We start from the raw sequence: 21,635 nt of genomic DNA on the forward strand, positions 1-21,635 counted from the left end.
TTTCTGACCCCTCACAGACACCAAGTCAAGTACTGAATGAGCAAGTGAAAGATGGTCCAGGGCCAAATGGTTGAATGAAGAAGATATAAAAATGTGGAACTTACAAATTGAGAAAGTCCTGGCATGAGAGTACACAATGTGAACTGATTGAGAGTCTGGGACCCACACCCAATTGTATGAACGTAAGTGTTTGGAAGCAAAAGGAGGAGAGTGTGCCAGACCGACAGAGGAGGGTCTTGGACTCACTCTCACGCTTACCAAAAATCTGCATCAAAGGTTAAGAAATCAAGGGGATGAAGTCAACCTCTTGAGTGTGTGAAATCTAGGTAAGGGAGCCATTTCCCCTGGACTTGAAATGAGCATATTGTATCAAAGGGAAGGGGAGCAATCCCCCAATGATCGGAAACTTGTGAACTGTGCCTAGGAGCTAAGAAAAGAGGAACAACGTCTTGGCATTGTGAATTGTGAAAGTGAGAAAGAGATCAGGGGAAAAACCATCTCCTGATGAGTATAGAAGTTTGATTGTTCATTTCTTTTTGCACCATTTAGAACTTTATATTGGAACTCTGGAAACGAGACTATAGCCCTTTCCACTTTATTTTGAGCTTGGTGTGTAAGGGCAAGGTTAGGATTTGGACATGGGACAGAGAACTTAAATTTGGACCTACTGAGACACACATTCTTTAGTTTCGTTGAGGGAGGGAAACCCCTATAAAGGAAATAGGGCAAGATAGGATGTTCTCCAACCTTCTTTTTATTTTAATAAAGGTCTTTAGCAAACACCACAAAGCCCTTGTGACCGAGTCTTACTCCTGGTTCCGTACAGTAGGATGACTGGTGGACTTGCTATACCTTATACATGTATCAAAGCCCGGCTGTGCTGAGAAAGTGCCCTTGGCAACATGGCTCAAGCATGCCTATTCCGCCAGAAGTGAGAACACAACACCAAGCAATTTTCAAGGTCTACTATGTGCATTTACAGATGATGTGCTTGCTAACAAGGTTCCCTACCTCCAGAAGAAGCGGCCCCAGAGACTCCTTCTCGATCATCCCTTGGCTGCTGGATGAGATGTCAGATTTTTGGACGTCATCGTCAGCTGCAGTTCTGGCTTTCTCTAAAAAACAATTCAAGTGAAATCATATTTTTAAAAAAACATTACCAGCCCTTTAAAAAAGTCATGGATATACATGGAAACGTGATCGGTTACGCGATTAACATGAATTGTACCATGCCACCTTAAAACCTAATATAATGGTTGCATTGTTCTATTGGCAACCCCAATATGAGTGGGTAATATGCATGGATTGCTAGTTTGCAACATCTATTGAGTGCCAGAAACAGTAGTGTTTAATAGTCAGAGTTTAACAAGTGTAGAGTGATACTCGAAAAGTAGTATTATGTGCAAGACTGTGCAGAAGGAATGCACTTCAATACCACTCTTCACTTTACAAGAATAACTATGCATGCTAGTGGTCACATGTGTCAGATCTGAGTCCTCTGACTCTTCCTTAAACAGGTCAATGACGTGAGTTGATTTTCCTACATCAACCCACTCACGGCTCTATGTTTAGCCTTACAAAGTTGCTAATGGATTGGTCTCACCCCACCAGACAACCCATTACAGCCTTTTGTGGAACAACTCGGTCCTAAACAGATGGAAACAATCCAAAAGTGTACTGCAAGGTTTACATTGGAAAAGAGAATTCAATTGACAATACGTTGACCCCAACAAATCATGATCATGAATAGTGGACCACCTATTTGAATATGCGCTGCTGTCAGTTTGTTTGCTTGAGTTTTAGGTCGCAGAAGGCTTTCTGCAACAACATTCACAGCCATCACAGGCAACCAATAAAGAGAAGAAGATTTGATAATTTGGAGAAAATAATAGGGTACATACCATGCAGCTTGAAGGTTAAACATGCTCCTCATATTTAAACTCCCCATATTAATGTGGCATAAACCAGCATTCATTTTCACATAGCATCAGGCATATCACCCAATGTCTGATACATTTTTAACACCACTCTTTAAAAGCGATCTGTTGTACTAGTGTTAACAATGACTCTTTATTTACAAGTCTTCATCAAATCTGACCTGAGGTTTTACATCTGCAAAGATTGTTTAGAGGAACGAGTGAAGGTTTCTAATAACAAGCAACAAATTGCGTTTCATTCACAATGTTGACATTGATAAAGCTGCCTATACGTATCTTCCAGCTGCAAATGTCAGAGAAGGGAGGACGGGAGAGCTTCACGGTGCAACAGCACACCAGACCAAGCAATACGAGCAAAGAACAAGCAGTAAAATACGGGTGGACACATTTATTATGAGCCTACTTTGACTGTACGAGCTGCAGAAGAGTGAGTTTGTGCCACAGATTCTGCATAACTCTCACATGGATTTGCTCAGAGGACAGCAGCAATTACACTGTCCTTTCAGAGTAGGAATAAGTTACTTACCTGTAACAAACTCTCCAGCACGGGTCTTACATGGATTCACATGCTCAGGAATATTCTCGGTAACAGAAAAGCAGTTTAGCTGTAAACTACAACTCAATGTCACTTGTATAGTATAGCCTATTGCTGTCACTTTGGGTCATACTGCCCAGTCAATGCCATCTGTCTCCTAAACTCCATCCCTGTGGCGAGCTTCAGATTCGGTCACGCACGCATGTTAAGTGGCAGTAGGAACCAATAAGAGCCAAGAGGGGAAGGAGGGAGGGTTTGCATGCGAATCCATGTAAGACCCATGCTTTCAGAATAATAGTTAAATAATAGTTAAAGATAAGTAACTTGTTCCTTCGCCAGCATGGGGACTTACATGGATTCACATACTCATGGAAAGGATTACACAGCAGTGAAATTACACAACCACATGTATTGCTCGCCCAGAGTACATGGGCAGTCATTAATCACCAGCGCAATTGCAGAGCCAATACTTTGAACGCAGGTAGACGACGCAATGACTTACAACCACACGCACGCTTAGAAAATAATTAGCACTTATACGGCTATTTATTCAAAGCTTGGAAGCAACAAGTGATAAAACAGAAATAAATCACAGAAAAGACAGAGAATTCAAAAGAAAATACATCACTGTGGGCGTAAATGAATCCCTCATCTCGCCAGAAGCAGCTGGAAGACCCTGATAACAGCCAGGCCGAGAGCACAACAGCCCACAGGTATGCCGGACAAAGGCGTCCCCCTTCCGACTGAGGTCTTTGTACTTGTCCCGTCTGACCGTTGAGGGGTTCCGCATATATGCACTCCTCAAAAAGGGGTGGTAATTTCTCGAACCTTCTGGCAATGCACTTGCGCATTGATGGGTAACCGTTGGTTGCCAGCTGGGTCAACCGACAATAACCTCAAGGAGCAAAGCGCTTCCCCCTCCTAAGAACAAACGCCACGGAAAACAGTCCCATAACTCATAGCAAGACATAACAAAACCAGCTTTCCCAGGAGAATGTCCTTGACTGCATACCAGGTTTGGAAAGCATGTTTTCTTCAGCAAAGTAAATTCAGCTCTCAGCAAAGTAAGTACAGCTTTGCACTGAGGCATGGTGTAAATATCCATTATGGCTCTGAGTGCCCCCAGAATACCCTGCACACCAGCGCCATGTTTTAGCTCAAGCATAACACCACAGGAGGTGGCAAGGCTCAAAAGAATGTATATACAAATGACTCTGAGTCAGAGGCTTCCTTATCCTGTCTTCGCCTGACTGCTTTTTAACACCATTTAGACAGAAACAATTTAATCGAATTACTTAATCCTATGGTCAGAGTCCCTATGTCTAACTAAATGTCCCTATATTCGCTAATTGGCCCTCTACAGGTAAGGGGCTCGCCCTCGGTGGTTACTAATATTACACCTGTCAAGGGTATACAAAAGGAGGTGAAGTCTATCCCTATCCTTGCTCACTACTTTCCTGTCTGCTAAAATGTTGCACACATCATCAAGGTCGATATTTTTACTTTATTGTCATCTCCTTGGATCTGTGTGGCTTACAGTACTCAAAGCCTTGATTTTACTAATCAAGGAATTTCTAAATCTAAAAAACAGCTACCAATCTTGTTGGGGCTGCTTACCTTAAAAAGATGCTGCTATGTCTGTGCCATGTCTACCACTTCCGTTTGTATCGAACACGGGATCTAGGCCATCACTCCTGGATCTGTTGTCAACCGGTTTCAGCGGTATCTCATTACTTCCTGCTTTTTTCAGGACATATACTGATTTTAGCGTTACTGGTCTCAATTATTAATAACAGAACAGCAGAGCAAAAAAACAACAAGAATGGTGACTAATCTTGTCCTGTGTGGCCACATTTATAGGTTGTGGATCCTTTTCCCCAATTTTCTGTAGGCCATGGCATTCTGGTCATGTGCCCTGTCTTCTCTTTTGTACAGATGATCTTGTGTGCTTTTCCCAAACGTGTAATTCAGGTATCTATATCTTCCAGGGTCTGTGAATTCCTACAGACAGGCTCTTCCCATGCCGCACAGGTCCAAAATGGATGAAAAGTTGAGAAGTCTTTCTAAAGTCCTTTGTGCGTACAACACAGAACTTCAAGGCACGTGCAACGTCCAGCTAATGCAAAGATCTTCCAGCGGGTGAAGAAGGGTTGCAAAGAAAACTGGAAGAACCAAGGGCTCATTGAAGTGAAAGTCTGATGGGACCTTTGACATAAAGAGCGAGAAGCATCTTAGCCGAGTTGAACAACAAATATGGAGGCTTATCCGAGAGAGCCTGTATTTCCCCAATCCGCCTGGCAGAGGTGATGGCCACCAGGAAGGCGGTCTTCCAAGACAGAAACCTCGAGGAGGCCTGATGCATAGGTTCAAATGCCCCCCGTATCAGTTTCGATAGAACCACATTCAGCTCCAACCCAGGGGCAGGAGCCTTCACTGGAGGGATTGTTCTGAAGAGTCCCAAGAGGAACTCCTTAAAAAAGCCTGTGTGACCACAGAGAGAGCTTGCCTAAAGCCCAGGCATACTGGGATATGGTGGCCAGGTGTACCTTCACAGATGCATGGACTAGGAACGCCTTGGCCAGTGAGAACAAGTAAGGGAAAAAGCTGCAGCGTCCTTATGCGCAGCAGAGAAATCTTCTGTGACTGGCACAATGTAAAGGGCTTCCACTTGTTAAATTATCTTTACATTTGTATAATCACGCAAAGCCCTGGGGCATGTAGGCATTGGTTACAGACATATTACAGTTGCATCAAGTTTAGTTAAACAGATGAGTCTTTAGAAGTTTTCGGAAGCACAGGTAGAATGGTTCCAGAGGTTGGCTGCCATGGCAGGGAAGCTGTAGCCCACAGCTCTTTTGCGTCTGGATCTGGGTTTGACCAGACAATGGCTCTGGGCGGATCGCAGGAGTCAGGATGACGTGTCAGGAATGATTTACTGGGCACTGTAGGGTGGAGCAATGTTAGACAAACATTTGTAAGTGGTTGAAAGGACTTTGAAAGTAATCCCTTCTCTGACTGAGAGCCAGTGGACGAATTTCCTGGCTGCAGATATACGGTCAAACTTACTTAAGTGCAGTTTTGCCTCGGAGGGCATTGTTTTGTGTGACCTGGACCCTGTTTATGTTTTTATCAGATGAGCGCAAAGCAGGGCGTTACAGTCCAGTTTGGATCCTACAAGGGCTCGGGCGATGGTGAGGCGATTTTCGGGAGATGAGAAAGGTTTGGTGGCATAGGCTGCGGGGGTGATGTGGCTGATTTACAGCGACATATTACGCGAGGCATCAAGGCAGACCCCCAGGGTCTTTACGGCTGGCGAGACTGAAATTTTGTTCCCATCTATGTCTAAGGACCCAAATGCCAGGCTGGATGGTGTCCCGACTAGGAGGAGCTACGTCTTGTTGTAATTCAGACAAAGACTATGTTGAGCCACCCATCGTTGGATCATTTCGGAAACCCTGTTTACATTCGCAGAGTTCTGGATATGGTCACCCGACAGTGGATGAAGATCTGGGTATCATCCCCATAGTTTGTGAAAGTGATGTGCAGAGAGTCGAGGTGGTTGATGAGGGGTTTTGTGTAAATGTTGTATACAGTGGGGAGGGCAGAGGAACCTTGGGAGACACCGCAAAATATGGTAGAAGAGCTAGCCGCTGCTTCATCAACGAAGACTCTGGAAGATCTATTGTCCAGAAAGGATGCAGTCCAGTTGGTTGCTTTGGAGAGAAGCCTGCAACCTTGGTGAGATGGTTACAGAGGGTTTGGTGGTTGACTAAGTCGAAAGCCGCTAATAGGTCCAGAACAAGGAGAGATAGCTTTCCTGCGTCATTGGCTTCATCGAGCTGATTCTTCAAGTCAAGGTGTGCTGTTTCTGTCCCATGGTGGGAGCGGAAGCCAGACTAGCGGGTGCCGAGGATGTGGTGGGTTTCTAGGAAGGCCTGGATTTGGATGTATGCCACTATCAATGATTCTCATGAGGAAGGGCACTGTAGTGGTAGATCTATAGTTTGTGTGGATTGTTGGGTCCATAGAGAGTTTGAGGAGGGGGTGATCCACGACTATAAGGCAAGTCTGGATCATACAGGAGTCAAATGAGGAGTTGACAATGGTGGTGATGAGTGGGATCAGAGGGTCTGCGGATTCCTTTACCAATGCGGCTTGGCAAATGACACCCTTGCAGTGGATAGCTTGAGAGCTTTGATGACGGTAGCTAGGTCTGATTGCGAGATGGGTTTGAACTTGAAGGATTGGGTGATGGAGGTCAGGGAGTAACCTGACCAATTTGATGAGTAGGCGGCAGCTTTAGATTTGATTTTGTCCTGTAGTTAAGTGACTTTGTTGATCAATGCTTCTCGGATTTTGTTGCACCAGCTGGTGTCTTTTATAACATTAGACGGTGGAATGATGGGGAATTCTAGTTTGCAAAGGATGGAGAACAATTCTCAGGAGTTTATGCAGCTTCGGTGATCCTCTAGTTGTAGGCTGTGGTTTTAGTCTTGTGGATGTTTTTTTTGTATTCTCCTGGTGCATCTGTGAAACATGCTTTCTTGAGGCTAGTAGGGTATTTATGCCAGGCAGCTTCTGCTGCCCGTTTTTTGCTCGTAGAGTTTCTAGTTGTGCCGTGAACCAAGAATTTCTGTGCCCGGGACTCTTAGATTTCCGGGGCTTAAGGCGGGGGGGGGGACGTGGGACTTCTCAACGGCCTCAGTTAGCGTGGTATTGCAGTGTGCAACTAGTGTGTTGGCATCGAAGTTAGTCGGTGTTTGGAGACTGAGCAAGGGGAGTAGGCACTCTTTGGTCAAGTTGCGGGTACTACATGCTATGGTAGTGGGCATTTTGGGGTGGCTGATGGGAATGCTGAAGCTAATACAGCGGTGGTCGGTCTAAGGGCAGGGTGTGTTCAACAGATTTGGGATGTTGCAATTCTTGTCTAGGACCCAATCAAGTATCTCGCCATGTGCGTGGGCGCAGCCGAAAGCAGTCATGGTTTTTGCAAGGGCTGCTGCCTCTGAGTCAGTGGGGTTGTATCCTAGATTAAAGTCACCTAGGATGATGAGCTGTGGAGAGGGTTTCAGATTGGTTGTTAAGAGTGAGGTCCTCTTCAAATGATGCTAGGGGGCCTGGCGCTCACCTTCCCCCAGAAAGACAATGTCTCCAGAGCTCTGGCCCTTGCTAGGGTGGACTACTGCAACAGCTTCTTCCTCAATCTGCCTTTATCCGCCCCCTTCAACTAATCCAGAATAGGACTGCAAGACTTATCTTTGGCCTTAAGCCCAGGGACTGCATCTCTTCAGACCTCAAATCTATCCATTGGCTCCTGGTGGCAGCCAGGATCAAGTGCAAGACCCTCTGCATCACCCACAAGGCGTTCTGGGGCCTGGGACCCCGCTACATCCAGCTCTCCCTCCCTAAATACCTCCCAGCTAGATCCCTAACTCCAACTCTCTGCAGATCAGACACTTCTCAGCGCAGAGAGTGGGGGTAGATCTATCTCTTCCACAGGAGCCACTCTGGAATGGCTTCCCTTCCCCTCTCAGGCTTGAGCCGGATCTCCTTAAGTTACGGAAGCTTCTCAAGACCCTCCTTTTCTCTTCTTCCTTCCCTCTCCCCTACCTACTAATGACACTCAGTGACATTGACTGGCTGCATGGTCCCTTCTGAATCCTACAGGGCCCAGGCCCTCCTCGCCCAGTCTACCCAGCAGCCCATTCTCCCTGACACCCCCCTCCTCACTAAACCTGCACTTGCCCTTCTGGGTTCCGTCCCCTGTCTAGCCTGGCGGGGTGTGCATCCCTACTGAGTCTGGTCCACCCCCTTCCTCGCACCTAGCATGTGGACCTCACTCCACCCATCCCCTGGCACTTGACCACCGGGCCTCCGCCTTAGCACTCGTCTATCCCCAGGGGCCTTTCTTCTCCTCCCATCCCCCCCTTGCTCCTGTATGCCTCCTCTCTGCCCGCACTTCCCTTCCCGCCCTAGCATTATTCCTTCCGCCCGACCAAGAGTTTTGGGGTAGGGGTGGGCAGGCAGGCAGTGGTAGGATCGTGGTTGGTGGTGGCTACTTGCATGGTGTATGGTGGTGCATGGCCTAGAGGGTGGCAGGGAGCATTGGTGCAATAGCATAGGAAGGAGTTATGGGTACAGATGTCACAGGGGTAGGCCATGGGTGAGACGGCAAGAGAGCAGGTCGCACAGCAGGATGAGAATGTTGGTCTGCACCTATGCCCTTCATGGTAGGTGTCCGAGATGTGCTCTGACCGGTCAATGTTTTGTGGTCAGTGGTTGGTTCTCCCAGCATTAAAGAGGGAACTTTGTGTTTCTCAGGCTGAATTATGAGGCAGGGACTGTCTGGTGGAAGGTGACTTGTAACCTTTTTAGAGTGTTTGTAGAAAAGTGGGGCCTGAGCTAAGGCAAGGCGATTTAGTATTGGAGTAGAGGCGCAGGGAGCGACATTCCTAAGGACCGTCCATCTGACACCACCAGGTAGGAAGTGGGTATGAGGAGGCAGCTGTAGATTTCGTGCTGGTGATGTGTGGTGGTAGAGATCCGTCGAGGCAGTGATGCACTCAAGGGTTACACTAGGTGCCACATAGGGAGTACTGGTGATGTCTCAAGATGGCTGTAGTAGGCGTGGCTTATTAGCATTAGTATTTGGTGGCAGCATTAGCTCCAAATACAGATAACCTGTCAGTGGCCCAGGAATGTGCCATCCAAGATAAAATGTTCTTTGTCTTTTGCCATATCTATGGCACCAAAATACCATTATTTTATTTTAAACTTGATGTATTAATCACAAGTCTGTTTTCCATACAGGATTTCTCTGCAGCCACTAGTTAAACTTGTATGGATTGGTGTCCTAGCAAGAAGTGCCGAATCATCAGCAATCCTCAATGGAATGTACATCTTTAGCAGTCATCAAGACCTCGACTGCCATATAATATAGAGGCAAAAAATAATTGGTGCTAGAAGAGAGCCCAGTTTAACGCCTCAAGTGGTTGCAAATGGTTTTGGAGATTTTACTTGTACTACCAAAAATTACTTGGCGGGAAATGTTTAATCTAATACAGGATCAACAGAGGACACAGATAAACATATACCTTCAAACAGAGACATGATTATTCAAATATAAAATACATAATTGTCCTGCGGCGGTTCTTAGGTTTTAATATACTTAATTCTTGCAGGATTATTTTACTTCCTACATTTGGAAATTGAGTGTAAGAGGGTGTTTTCAGAGAGTACAAAAGTAGCTAGTTTTTGACTAGGATACCTTTAGGAAAGTAAAGCTTAATACATACCTGTCCAATAATTAACAAAAATTTTAACTTATTTTAATTTCTAGGCCTCGTCAGATCAAATAACACAACAGTAGAGTTTATCTGTCTGGTAGTGCACCGCTAATGCCTCAGGTCTGAACACATCAAAACAGCAGTGCAAGTGGCAACAAAGAGCAGACATCTAGCATATCTATTTCTCCCTGTTTTATTTATGGTGGAAGCATTAGTCTAACTCTAGAGAGTATCATAGATAAAGTAGTCCGCCTACCTGGAAGGCTGGCTTTACTGGATATACATTGTTTTGCCTAAAATTAAATCACTGAAGTATAATATGATAGGTCCACCATCTAGCAAATGGCAAGCATCTATTGACCAAGAGATAGGGGGCAAAGAAGGTCTAGGAATGGAAAGGCCACGTGCAATGACATGTTGCGCTGGGGTAGGGAGAGTGTGCTTAATTCTAAGAAACGTCTGCAGCATCCTAGAACTTCACCATTCCTTTAAAAAAGGTCAGAATGAATCCCTTACATGAAACCTAGTCTGTGCCCCAACAAATTGACTTACATCTGCCCCATTACTAATTAACCATTTGAAACTAAAGTGCTTGAAAAGATTGTCTCAGCACAACTTCAAATGTAGAGTCACATTCCCTATTCCATGAGCACTTTTCCAGGTTCATGCCTGTCAAAGGAACCAAAATTAGCTGCTGTGTATTAACCATCTAATCAAACTGAATCCAATAGATCTGATCACAGCATACAACATGGTGAATACCCACATCCTCCTGCACCACCACAAACATGATATGGGGATCTCCTAAAAAACCACCCTTCCTTCAAGGACATATGGCTGAAGAGGCAATGGTTCAATTTTCTACAAAACACAGCCAGCAACCTCACACCCAATATTACCCCCCCAACGGCTTTGAACAGTTCAGTTTATGTGTGATGTTGAACACACTACCACCAAAAGGCATATGTATCAAGGAAAACAACATCTGACGAAAGTCAAATAATTCTGGCTATCTTTCAGGGTTATTCATTCAAATCTGGATAAATGCTAAAACTCTGGTACAACAAATCAGTGTCTCCAGTCAAAACATCACACCTCAGAGCATCCCTTCCCACAATGTACCCAATGGATCGTCTTCCACTGAACATTTACCATAGATCGGGCAAACCTCTTAATCGGTCTCAAAGCTACTTCATATGTGAATGAAATGCATCCGTTCTCTAGCTGTAAACCCCCCACCAGAAAATAGCCAACACCATACCTAAACATAGCAAACAGTGCTGTTAATATGTGCCTCTGTACCAAGAGATGTTCTAGGCAAATTCCAAGTGTCTTTACTTCGTTGAGGACTGGAATATTGCATTCCTCAACAATGAAGTTGGACTATTGCGAATGAGGTTTTGCTCTACCCTGGGTTAATCCAAATATCATCTCTTTCATTTTCAAACTTTTTAGTAATACATGTATCCGAAAACCCAAAAGAAACCACTATTCATCTAAAATGTTTTCATCTAAGAATATAACCAATGTTCTATACAAAACCACAATTAACAAACAACAAAAGTTATCATGCAAAGAGATGTTACGGTTTAAAGGCTCCTTGTGATACAGGAGATAGCTTTTTTACTCCAAAACAGAAAAAAGCAGAAATTACTTCTGCTGATATTGCCCCAATTCCAGATCAAGATGCATAACCACTCCAGGGATAACGTTAAATAACCAGATACATTCTCCACTTGTACACCGCTGAGCAGTAAACTCTGTCTCTCCTGATACAGGATTGCCCAGAGACAGATCAACTGTCCATATTATCTAATCGTATCCATCTCTTGCTAGAAAGAATCCAAACACTCATCAACACTCATCAACGCTTCTCTGGCACCAGGCTTAGAAAATCCATAACTTGAATTTGCCTCAGCGCCACCTTAGTAAAAAGGTTTTTTTAAACTCTGGATTTTGAGGACTGTGGTTAATTTTCATCCCTTTTATCTGCACATTCGTGGATAGCGAGCCATTAGGGAAGTGCTTAACCAGCTACTACCCAATGATCCTGCCTGAGGTTGGAGGGGACGGGAACCCACAGGCCCGCTAACTTCCTCAAGACACTGTATATATAGCCCAGCCTCCTCAAAGAAAGGTCAACTCAAAAGAAACTGACTACAACACATGATGCACCGGACCTTAATGTTTGAGTCTGCAATTGCTAATATGGGTTCCAAATATAATTATGAGAAACGATTGAAGATGCTGATTGCATATAGGGACTATCACAGATTGAAGAAAGCCCTTATGAAGGCACCATAATTTCTCGGTATTCACCAACAACAGGAGAGAGACCAAAGGGCTACCAATCTCAGTCCACGAACCTGCAGTCTCCACAAAACACTAACTATGAAATCAAATGCTCCACCGAACAGACAGGAGAGCCGAAGATGCGCTCTCGCAGGAGCACCGAAAGATGAACTGCATAGTCTAGTGGTCACTCAGGCACACAATCCAAAGGTGGCGCAGACTCTCGTGCCCAGCTTAGATGTTTCTCTAAGACTGCGGTGTGCTAACCCGGGAAGCCCATTTGTAAGACAGCCAAAACTGTAGTTTTCAAGCAGGCTGGGTAGTAACCTATGGGAAACAAAGGGGAAGGAACAAGGCTTCTCACTGAACTGTAAAGAGTGTAGGAGAAACCAAGTAGAGGGAGAATCTTGGAAGAGACATCTTCAGTTCCTGTCACCCTTAATACGAAGGAAGGCCATTACAAACTAGCCTGGCAGATACACCTGTGAGTTCAGATCCCTTGATAGAGAGGGATCCCAGGGAAGCACCGAACAAGTAGTATGGGTGGTCTAAGCCAAATATCAGCTAGGGCAAGCTACGATCCGCCAAGGTAAGGAACTTATCAGGAGGCCTGCCAAGGGTCTGAAAACAAGCACCCAAGACACTAAACATGCCGAGAGGGAACTGGATGGTGAGTCAAGCCCCACCAGCAATCAAAGGCAGAGCAGAGGCTGGCCTGTGGCAGGAGGGCCCGGATTGACTGTCTGACAAGTACCATGAGACGAAGGAGGAGAAATAAAACTCATGAACTACAGGTAGCAAGCTATACCCCAATGGGGTTTGACATATCTCTGAAGATTTTCATAAAACCAAGAGCTATGTCAGAGAAGTCCTGAGAAGCATTTATACCAAGCTGCCATGCACTGATACAGAGGATGAAGTCGCAAGTCTGATCCCAGCCCCGAAGACCCTGATACAAGGGAGGTATAGAACTAAGGGCTCAGGCGGAGGAGCTCTGAGAATGTCTGCTAGTAGACCATCACACCCTGATACAAGGGAGGAAGTTGCACTAAGGTCGGGATGGGGAGCTAAGGAGATATGAGAGTGGAAGACAACCCTGGATCCTCTGAGGGGCCAGGGAGATTACATATTCTGTTTTAGCACACCAAAGAGCCACACTCTAATCAAGTACTAGGAAGAGCATCCCAGACTGGAGAGAGTCCACACTGCCAAGCACTACAAGACACCTTAGAACAGGCTGAGGAGCCTGCTTAGACCGGACAAGCATGGGCAGCACCCAGAATAAGTAAATACTGTCCTGAAAGATCTTCTGCATGAACCTTGTGAACTGTGTTACTATAGAAATTCACCTTTAATGATTCGTTTTGGACTTTTCTGTTGTGCCATTGTGGAACTTTGCTGTTTAAACTGGGGGCAATGGCTCAGGATTTCTCAAGATTAGATTATTTTTTTTCTTGCCCACCTTTTTGGATTCAATACTTTAGAATAGGGTCTTGGATATAGACCAGGAATGTATAAGGGTAGGATCCTCATACAAGGGGGTTGGGGGAGAGAAACCCAATAGTCACTTCTTTTGGATGTCCCGACATTAACCCGATTTTGTGTAACTTGAATTTACCCAGCCCCACACTATCACTGTGTTACTTATTAAGATTTTGCACTTGAAGTCTCAGTCTAGTGTTTCACTACTCAACCTACCAAAGGACCATCTTATTTCCGCGCTCTCTCATAGGCCATCCCTTTATGGGGGAAAGTTTAGAGATAATGGCTTCTTACCAAAATCAATCCCCATTAAATGATCATCAAGTAGGATTCAGGCAGGGCATGGGAAAGGAGACTGTGCTGTACCTATAGCAGATGACATCAGACGATGTATGAGATTCAAGAAAGGATACACTTCACAATGACATTAAGTTTCACGGATTATATTTATCCTACAACACAAGATAAAAATCCATGTTCGACCAACAAATGTCCCAAACAAACGCTTCTTAAATCTCACTCTAGTCTTACAACAAAAACATTACTTTGGTTAATTCTCAATTCAGGGTACTTGCAAGTTTGATGTTTAAGATATTACTATGGTCACAGTCTTAAGGCCTGTGCCCACGGCACGTGGTCCCTCCAAGGATTCTCTTCAGATTCCTTCTCACTCTTGAGCTTAGGCACACTTCCTTCTGAGGTCTCTACAAAACCTTAAGTTTCTCACAGGTGTCGGAGAGCTGACCAAAACCTCAGATTCTCTGTGGCATTCCGAGGTCTCAACATGAGCTCAGATTTCCAAAATACTTCTCATGGTTTACCGTGAGGTCTCATCACAACCTCACAGCGGCTTCAGGTCATCTCACTACAAGCTCAGGTTCCCAGCAGAACATCTTTGCTTTCTTGGAAGTATCCCCACAACCTACGAACTAGAATTTCCAAGGGATTCTGTTAGGTCACTTCTCACCCTCGCCACAACCTCACATTCTCAATATTTATCACCTTAAGCCCTGCTTCTAAATGGCTTGAAATCGGACTACGTCGGCTTCTCAAGGTTTCTTAAGGAGGTCTCACCATGACCTTGGCCTTTTAATATTTCTCAGGGAGATCTTGCCATGACCTCAGATTCTCAAAGGTTGTCTGAGAGTTCTCATCTCAACCTTGGCTTATCATTGTTTCTCTAGGAGGTCTCACCATCTTTGCTTCTCAAGATATTTCTTAGAGGTCTCATCACAAAGTCTCCAGTCAACTGCCTATATCGGCCAAAGAGTTGTTTGAATTTCTGTGAGTAACAGAACTACCTTGGACCAGGTAGAATTCTCCCCTTGTATCAAGGGAGCTCTGTGGGGCATGCCGATTTCATCCCAGTCTTCTCCCCCTCTCTGCCATTTCCCTACTACCTTTATGTACCTACATGGTATGAGGGTCTAGGAGTAAGAGAGGGACAGAAGGGTGGCATGATGAATGGCAAATAATTTTATTCACAACAATAATGAGGAGGGGAGTGGTTGGAGGAAATGCTAGCTAACCCTACCTCTAAGAGAGGGTTCCCTGTCTCAACAAAACTAGCTAATGAAACGGTCTGTGTCAGAATGTCCGAAATAAAATGTGCCATCCTGTGTCCAAATCCTAACCTGTCCCTCACAAACTAAACTTAATATAAGGTGAAAAGGGAAATGTCCTTTGGCTGCCACCCTGCAGCCCAGGTTTGCAGTTCCAAATGAAAGTTCAGAAACAGTGTAGAAAAGCAAACACGTTTTACAAGGCTTGGGGTTTGATTCCCTTTCCAGCACAGCCTTCCCAGTGTTACACATAGTGGTAGTGGTCCTTTTAAAGCTGCTGTGCAGAGTTCATTAATAACAAGCTTTTTAACAAGTGCACCAACTCCAGATTAGCAACAGAATCATGCTCATATCCATGTGCCTATTTCAGAAAGCCTTCGGTTCTTCAGAAGGGGGCAAAATTAGTCATGTGGTAGGTCAGGAGAAGGAGGTGGACCAAATGGTGCTATTCTTACAATTTTCCTTTTATTAAAATAATAGAAAAATGCCTATCTGTCCCTATCACAAAGGACTGCCCTACCTAACACAAACAAACTATGGGCATTGTCGTCAGTATGGCAGTCCAAAGTAATGATACATCCCCCATCAAAAAGCTACCTTGTTCTAACCCAACCACTAGTTAAATATCAAAGGAAGTGAAAGGGGTTCATGAAAATGACTCACTTCTCCTGGATGGGCTTCTTCCAGCCTTAAGAAAGAAAGACAGAGAGAACGAGAGAGAAAGAGAGAGACAGAAAGAGAGAGACAGAAAGAGAGAGACAGAAAGAGAAAGAGAGAGAGAGAGAGAGAGATATGGTGTTTGGAGTGACATTACAATGACTGGAGCTTTGATGATTTTGAATGATATTGGGTTGTCTTCCCGGGGTTACTCTGTGTTTTGTCCAATGAGCAGGGTGGCGTCAGGGGAGGCTCGCCCCTTCTTCCAAGAGACCCGCACAAAAAAGAAATCCACAAAGGAGAAGCAAGCCAAAAAGTCCTTGCACAAGAAACAACAGGTATGCTCCAACTAGGAACTTATAAATCCTGACACCCTCCAAGCCGCTATCCTTTGGAACTCACTTCCTACCCCACAGAGTACTGAAAATAAGCTTGTTTTCATGAAAAGCCTGAAAATATATTCTTTTTTTAAATTGTATTTATTGTCATAGCCACATTCAAAAACAATATTATACACACTTATGACTTAACACATAAATCAATAGTTTTGCCATCCTCATTTGATTCATCGTCCGAATCCAATCCCATTGTTTTATACGCATTTTAATTTTCTCTGGATCCTGGATAAGAAGATCAATAGAACAATCGAATTTGCCAGGATTTCACCACACTTTTGGCTAAGCTTATTGAGGAAAGCATTGTCAGCTTTTTTCAACAATGATGCTAGGTCCTCATATAGCGTAGCCCTTTGGAGGATCAAGGATTAACCTAAACATCAATATCCATTTCCGCTTCATCATGGCCAACCAAGGGAACAAGCCCAACTCATATCTTAGACACCCATTGGGAACACAGTTGGGCAGATTCAAAGACCTCTTCCAAATCTTGGCCTCCAGTCTATCCCAATCAATTTTCATAGATAAGGGATTCGAATCCAAGCCAAAAAGAATTACAGGGACCACTTTTCCTATGTAGAACCTCAATAAAGGTTGGATGGAAAATGTACACAGTTTAGAGCAAATTCTTTTCATCTCGGCTCCCAAACTAATTACCTTGTGGTCCAAAATCAGAAGATGGCTCATTGTTGGAAAGGCTCTGATCACTGCCCCCAGATAGGTTAACTCAGTAACCAGTCGACCTGGAGATTGTCCAATGACCAGCTATAAGACTTAAGTATCTTATTCAGGAGTTTAAAGACCAGCACCTTCGATTTTTGTGGATTTATTGTTAGGTCATTCATCCAGGCATAATCCGCCAACGCTGATAATAGTCGTTGCAGCCCGACTTGTGAGTGGTCTAAAACCACTACATCAAAAGGCATAGGCCAACCAATTTAGTTTTGTTTCACCAATTTATGGGATAATAAGTCCTATACCTTGCAGCCAAAGACACAATTCCGACATAAAGAGGAGGTACAGGAATGGAGCGATCAGACAGCCCTGACCTGACACCTTTCTCGACCACAATCAGAGTCAACAGTGACCCCGAACTAGAGAGCCTGACTCGCATCAAGGAATTCTGATGAAGCTCAATTAAAATGGACAAAAGATTGGAGGGGGCTCCCCAGGCGTTCAACTTTCTCCACAAAAGATTTCTGTTGACAGTGTTGAACGCCTGGGACAGATCAATCCATGCCCCAAACAGTGGGGTGCCTTCTTTCATGCTGGATGGTGAGCTAATACAACTTAGAACAAGTCAGTTCAAAGCATTGACAATCCTCTTCTAAACCCCGTTTGCTGCTTGGGAATAATACCTTTGGATTTAGCCCATGCCTCCAGTTCACTCAAGATCAGACCTACAAAGATTTTACTCTATATGTCTATATGCAGAACAGCCCCTACTTGCCCCGAGCAGAGGCATACATTTGTGCCTTAAAATAAATAATTACCATATCACTAAGCAGACGACAGGCATGGATATGTTAATCAGAGGATACTTTTATGTAGGAGAAGTTTGGACAACACGCCCCAAACAGGTTTGTGGGAAATATGTCCCAAAGTGTAGACATATTTCTTCCTTGGCAACTCTTTGGCTACAGTGTTTCAATAAGCACCAATCTGGTTGTGAGGGTCTAAGAACATCTTCAGGTGAGCTCAATCAAATAAACAAATGACTGGGTACCTGGCTAGCGCACATTATAATCACAGGACTCCATCTGCACAGGCTCTCCCCTGGTCCTGGACAGCAACAGATGAGAAGATAGGCTATCTCCACATAACCCTTAAAGCATGGAGGCAAGGAAACTCAAGCACAGGGAGGTAATGTGATTTGCTCAAGATCAAAGCACAAGTGAGTTGATTCAAGAAAGAATTTGTGTTGCATTTAAAAGGGAACTTTGGTGGGAAAATACCATTACATTTCTTTTAAAAAAAGTGTTTGTGGAGTGACCGGTAGTTTGCGGGACATGCTTTGTGGAAATATTTGTGGGGCTTGGCTCAGAGACCGCCTCTTCTGAATCTGAACCTGGATGTCCACTGCATGTCTAAAACTGAATCCCACAAACATCAAATGAGTTCCTCGTTACAAGCAATTTCAGAAGGAGCCAGATACAAGAATGTATTTCTTTTTTTAAAAAAAGATATTTGTTATTGAATCATCGACATGCAAGCAAAAGTTGCAAATCAACAAGTAGTTCAATATAGATACAATACAAAGTCGACATTTTGTTTAACATTGTTACAAGAACCCCAAATGAGAAGAAAGGAAAGAAGAAGAGAGAAGAAGCGTTTTTAAAAAAACAAAAAGGGTCACGAATGAGACTGCAAAGTTCATTGCATTGAACGGAAAACAGCCCTCTCCCTCAAAGTCATACGCAATTCAATACATAAAAAGCATGACATAGTTGATGGTTATGGCCACCACAAATCCCCTCACTCCTGAGGTAAGGCCCTCAGCGATTGTGGCCTGTAGAACATGTGCTCCCACTGCCGAACAAAATCAACAAAGGGGGCCAGGGTGCAAGCAAACTTTGGCATTCTGTCTGTCGGAAAGGTGGAAACTTTTTCCATTGCGACTATCTCCCACACCTTGACCCACCAATATGCCATACACGGCATCTCAGGAGTCCTCCAGAACCTGGCGTGATGAATTCTCACTGCCATGAGGAGGGGAGTTATTAACTGTGCCTTAGGTCCGGTCATAGGATTGACCTCAGTATCCGGGACATCGCCCAGAATCAAAGTAAGCGGTCACATCAGGAGAAGCCTGCACATTATGTCTTTGATTTTCAAACAAATCCTTTCCACAATTGGGCAAAACCACCACATATGAGCTAGATCACCCAGTTGGCCACATCCATGCCAACAACAATCTGAATACGGGTGGATCTTGTGTAGTCTCAAAGGGGTCTTGTACCAGCAAAAGCAGATTTTCAGTGCTCCCTCGTTTAACTGGGTGCAGCGGGAGCTTTTATGCGCCTTGCTCCAAATGTGCTGCCAGGACTTCTCTGAGATGTCCCTACCCAACTCCCGCTCCCGTTTAATCATGTACGGAAGTTTCTCATCAGGGTATGTGTGCTCCAGCAAGCAGTAAAACAAGGACATCTTCCGGGATTCTTGCCCATCGCTTACTAGAGGATCTAAGGCTGTCGGACGGCGGAGATCCAGCAGACTTCACCCCACTATTAGTGATCCAGTGGCGTATTTGGGAGTAGCGAAAGTGCTCTGTTTTTGTAGATGAAACCTTTCCTTACACTCATCAAATGAGGGGGGACCCGTCCCTGTACAGCTCTCCAAATCTCAGAGTACCAAGTGTTTCCCAACTCCTGAAGGTCCTACTGTTCAATCCTTGCACAAAGTTAGGGTTCCAGAAAGAGGCCCCAACCCAGATCTAATCTCTCGCCGACTAAAGGCCTTGTCCCAATGTGACAGGGTTACCTCCAAGGTAACCAGGGTGCTGGACCCTTGTCTGGAGAAAAGGAAGGTGGGAAAGCTGGAAAGATAAACCGACCTGTTCGATCTAATTTCCATTTTGGTGTTCTCTCTTCGGAGACCCAATCTAACATAAGGTCGAGCTGTGCAGCACAAAAATACCGTTGTATAGAAGCGACTGAAAAATATAGAGCAATTTAGGGAGCAGCTTAATTTTAGTAGCATTGGAGAGCCAGGAGATCTCTTATAGGTCCCATTGCTTAAATAGTTCTTTAGCCTCCTTCCATAGTGTGGGGATATTAGCTACCATCAGGGATTCATATTGAGGAGTGATGCGAACACCCAGCTAAGAAATCTTGCGATCGGCCCAGGGGAACGAGATTCAAGCTCACAGACAGTCTATGATTTCAGGCGCCTCAGTTATATTTAATCCAATCGATTTTTTTGTGATTCATATATAAACCTGAAAATGAGCCAAACTCATCCAGTAATGCCGCTTATTCTGGTGAAGACAACAGCGGTCTGTAAGGAAGTATAAGACATCAGCATATAATGCTACTTTGTGGTTTATCCCCCCCGGAACCTCAAGCTTTTGATCTGGGGGTGCATGCAGATCCTTGGGGCTAAAGGCTCCACGGCTAAAGCAAACACTACGGGGGGGGGGGGGGGACAAAGGGCATTCCCGCCTGGGGTCCTTCTCAAGAGTAATTGGGGATGACCATTGAGCATTTACCTTGACCCTTGTGGAGGGGATCTGAAGGTTTGTCATAATATACTAGGAATAATTCTAGACAAACATGTATACTGATAGCAGCACCGGCAAGTAATCCCAAGACATACAAGCAAAAGCGTGGTGAGCATCTAATGATCAGATTGAGAGTTTATCCTGAGCGCTACGAGCCAGGGCTTTGAGTTCAACCGCTTTCCTGATGTTATCGTTTGCCCCCCTATTTTTGATAAACCTTGTCTGATCATTGTTTATTAGAAGTGGAAGTTCATCGCTCAGCCTGGTGGCGAGCACCTTACTGTATAATTTGGAATCTGTGTTCAGCAGAGATATAGGGCGATAGGCTGTGCAATCCTCTGAATCTTTTCCTGGCTTCAGAAGAAGTGAAGTAGCCGACTCAGCCATTGAGTCAGTCACCCTACCTGGGTCGGAATTGAACAGTTTGGTGAGGTGTGGGATTAGGGCCTGGGTGAACACCTTGTATAATTTATTAGAGAACCCATCAAGGTCCGGGGCCATACCCACTGAGTGTGCTTGGACTGCCTGCGCCCATCTCTTGCTCCATTATCCGGGCTTCTAATGCATCTGGTATGTTCCCAGGGATGTCCGCATTCCTCTATGACCCCCAATTTCCCAGGCTCTGTAATTTTCCGCCACACCTCTCTATCCCTCAATGCCCCGATGTAATTACGGGAAGCACATTTTCGGACTTTGGCAGCTAAGGGTTTGCTGGCTTTGTTTTCCTTAGAATAATAAATGTGCTTCGTAAGTAGGATCCGAATGGGCAGCTTTCTCTGCTAAATGAGCACCCAGTGTCTTCAGTGCAGCCAGAGATCCTGCAATGATCGTCAGGATCCATGCTGCGCATGCTCCCCTTCTTAAGGGAACGATGGGCCAGCCTGAACCCTCCCAAGCGCTTCTGTTTGTTCTACAATGGTTCCCCTTATCACCACCTCACCAGCGTCCCAAACCACCCACAACCCCAGATCCCCAATATCGTTTTCCCAGAAAAAGTTGGCCAGGGATTATTCTATGTGGGCCCTAATTGTTACAAAACCATTAATCCTGCAGGATGGCATGCGGCAAGTGGAGGAGGTGGTGGGTGGGGCGGGGTGACACGGTTGTAGCCCCCCTCATGGGTTTAATGTCAGTTTGACCAGGGTATGTTCCGGGAGGGCTTTAGGGAGGATCTCTATCCCTCTCCCTTCTGGAATGAGGGTACTAGCCACCAGCTCCAGCCTCGAAAGGCCCCTGTGAACTGCTGAATTACAAGTGTACTACCATTACC

The 21,635-nt window shown here is 44.9% G+C and overlaps 1 protein-coding gene across 6 annotated transcripts in view; it reads right to left on the bottom strand.

The window, feature by feature from the left end:
- NCOA1 (nuclear receptor coactivator 1) overlaps window positions 1-21,635 on the bottom strand; it is a 1,575,181-nt gene that overhangs the window by 769,329 nt on the left and 784,217 nt on the right. For all 6 annotated transcript variants that reach the window (XM_069605680.1, XM_069605681.1, XM_069605685.1 and 3 more), the window contains one exon: window positions 1,012-1,115. In XM_069605680.1, coding sequence (XP_069461781.1) covers window positions 1,012-1,115 — 104 coding nt within the window. The remainder of the gene's footprint in view (window positions 1-1,011; window positions 1,116-21,635) is intronic.

Source organism: Ambystoma mexicanum, chromosome 4p, assembly GCF_040938575.1.
Source record: "Ambystoma mexicanum isolate Mex_15411 chromosome 4p, UKY_AmexF1_1, whole genome shotgun sequence".
Lineage (NCBI taxonomy): Eukaryota > Metazoa > Chordata > Amphibia > Caudata > Ambystomatidae > Ambystoma > Ambystoma mexicanum.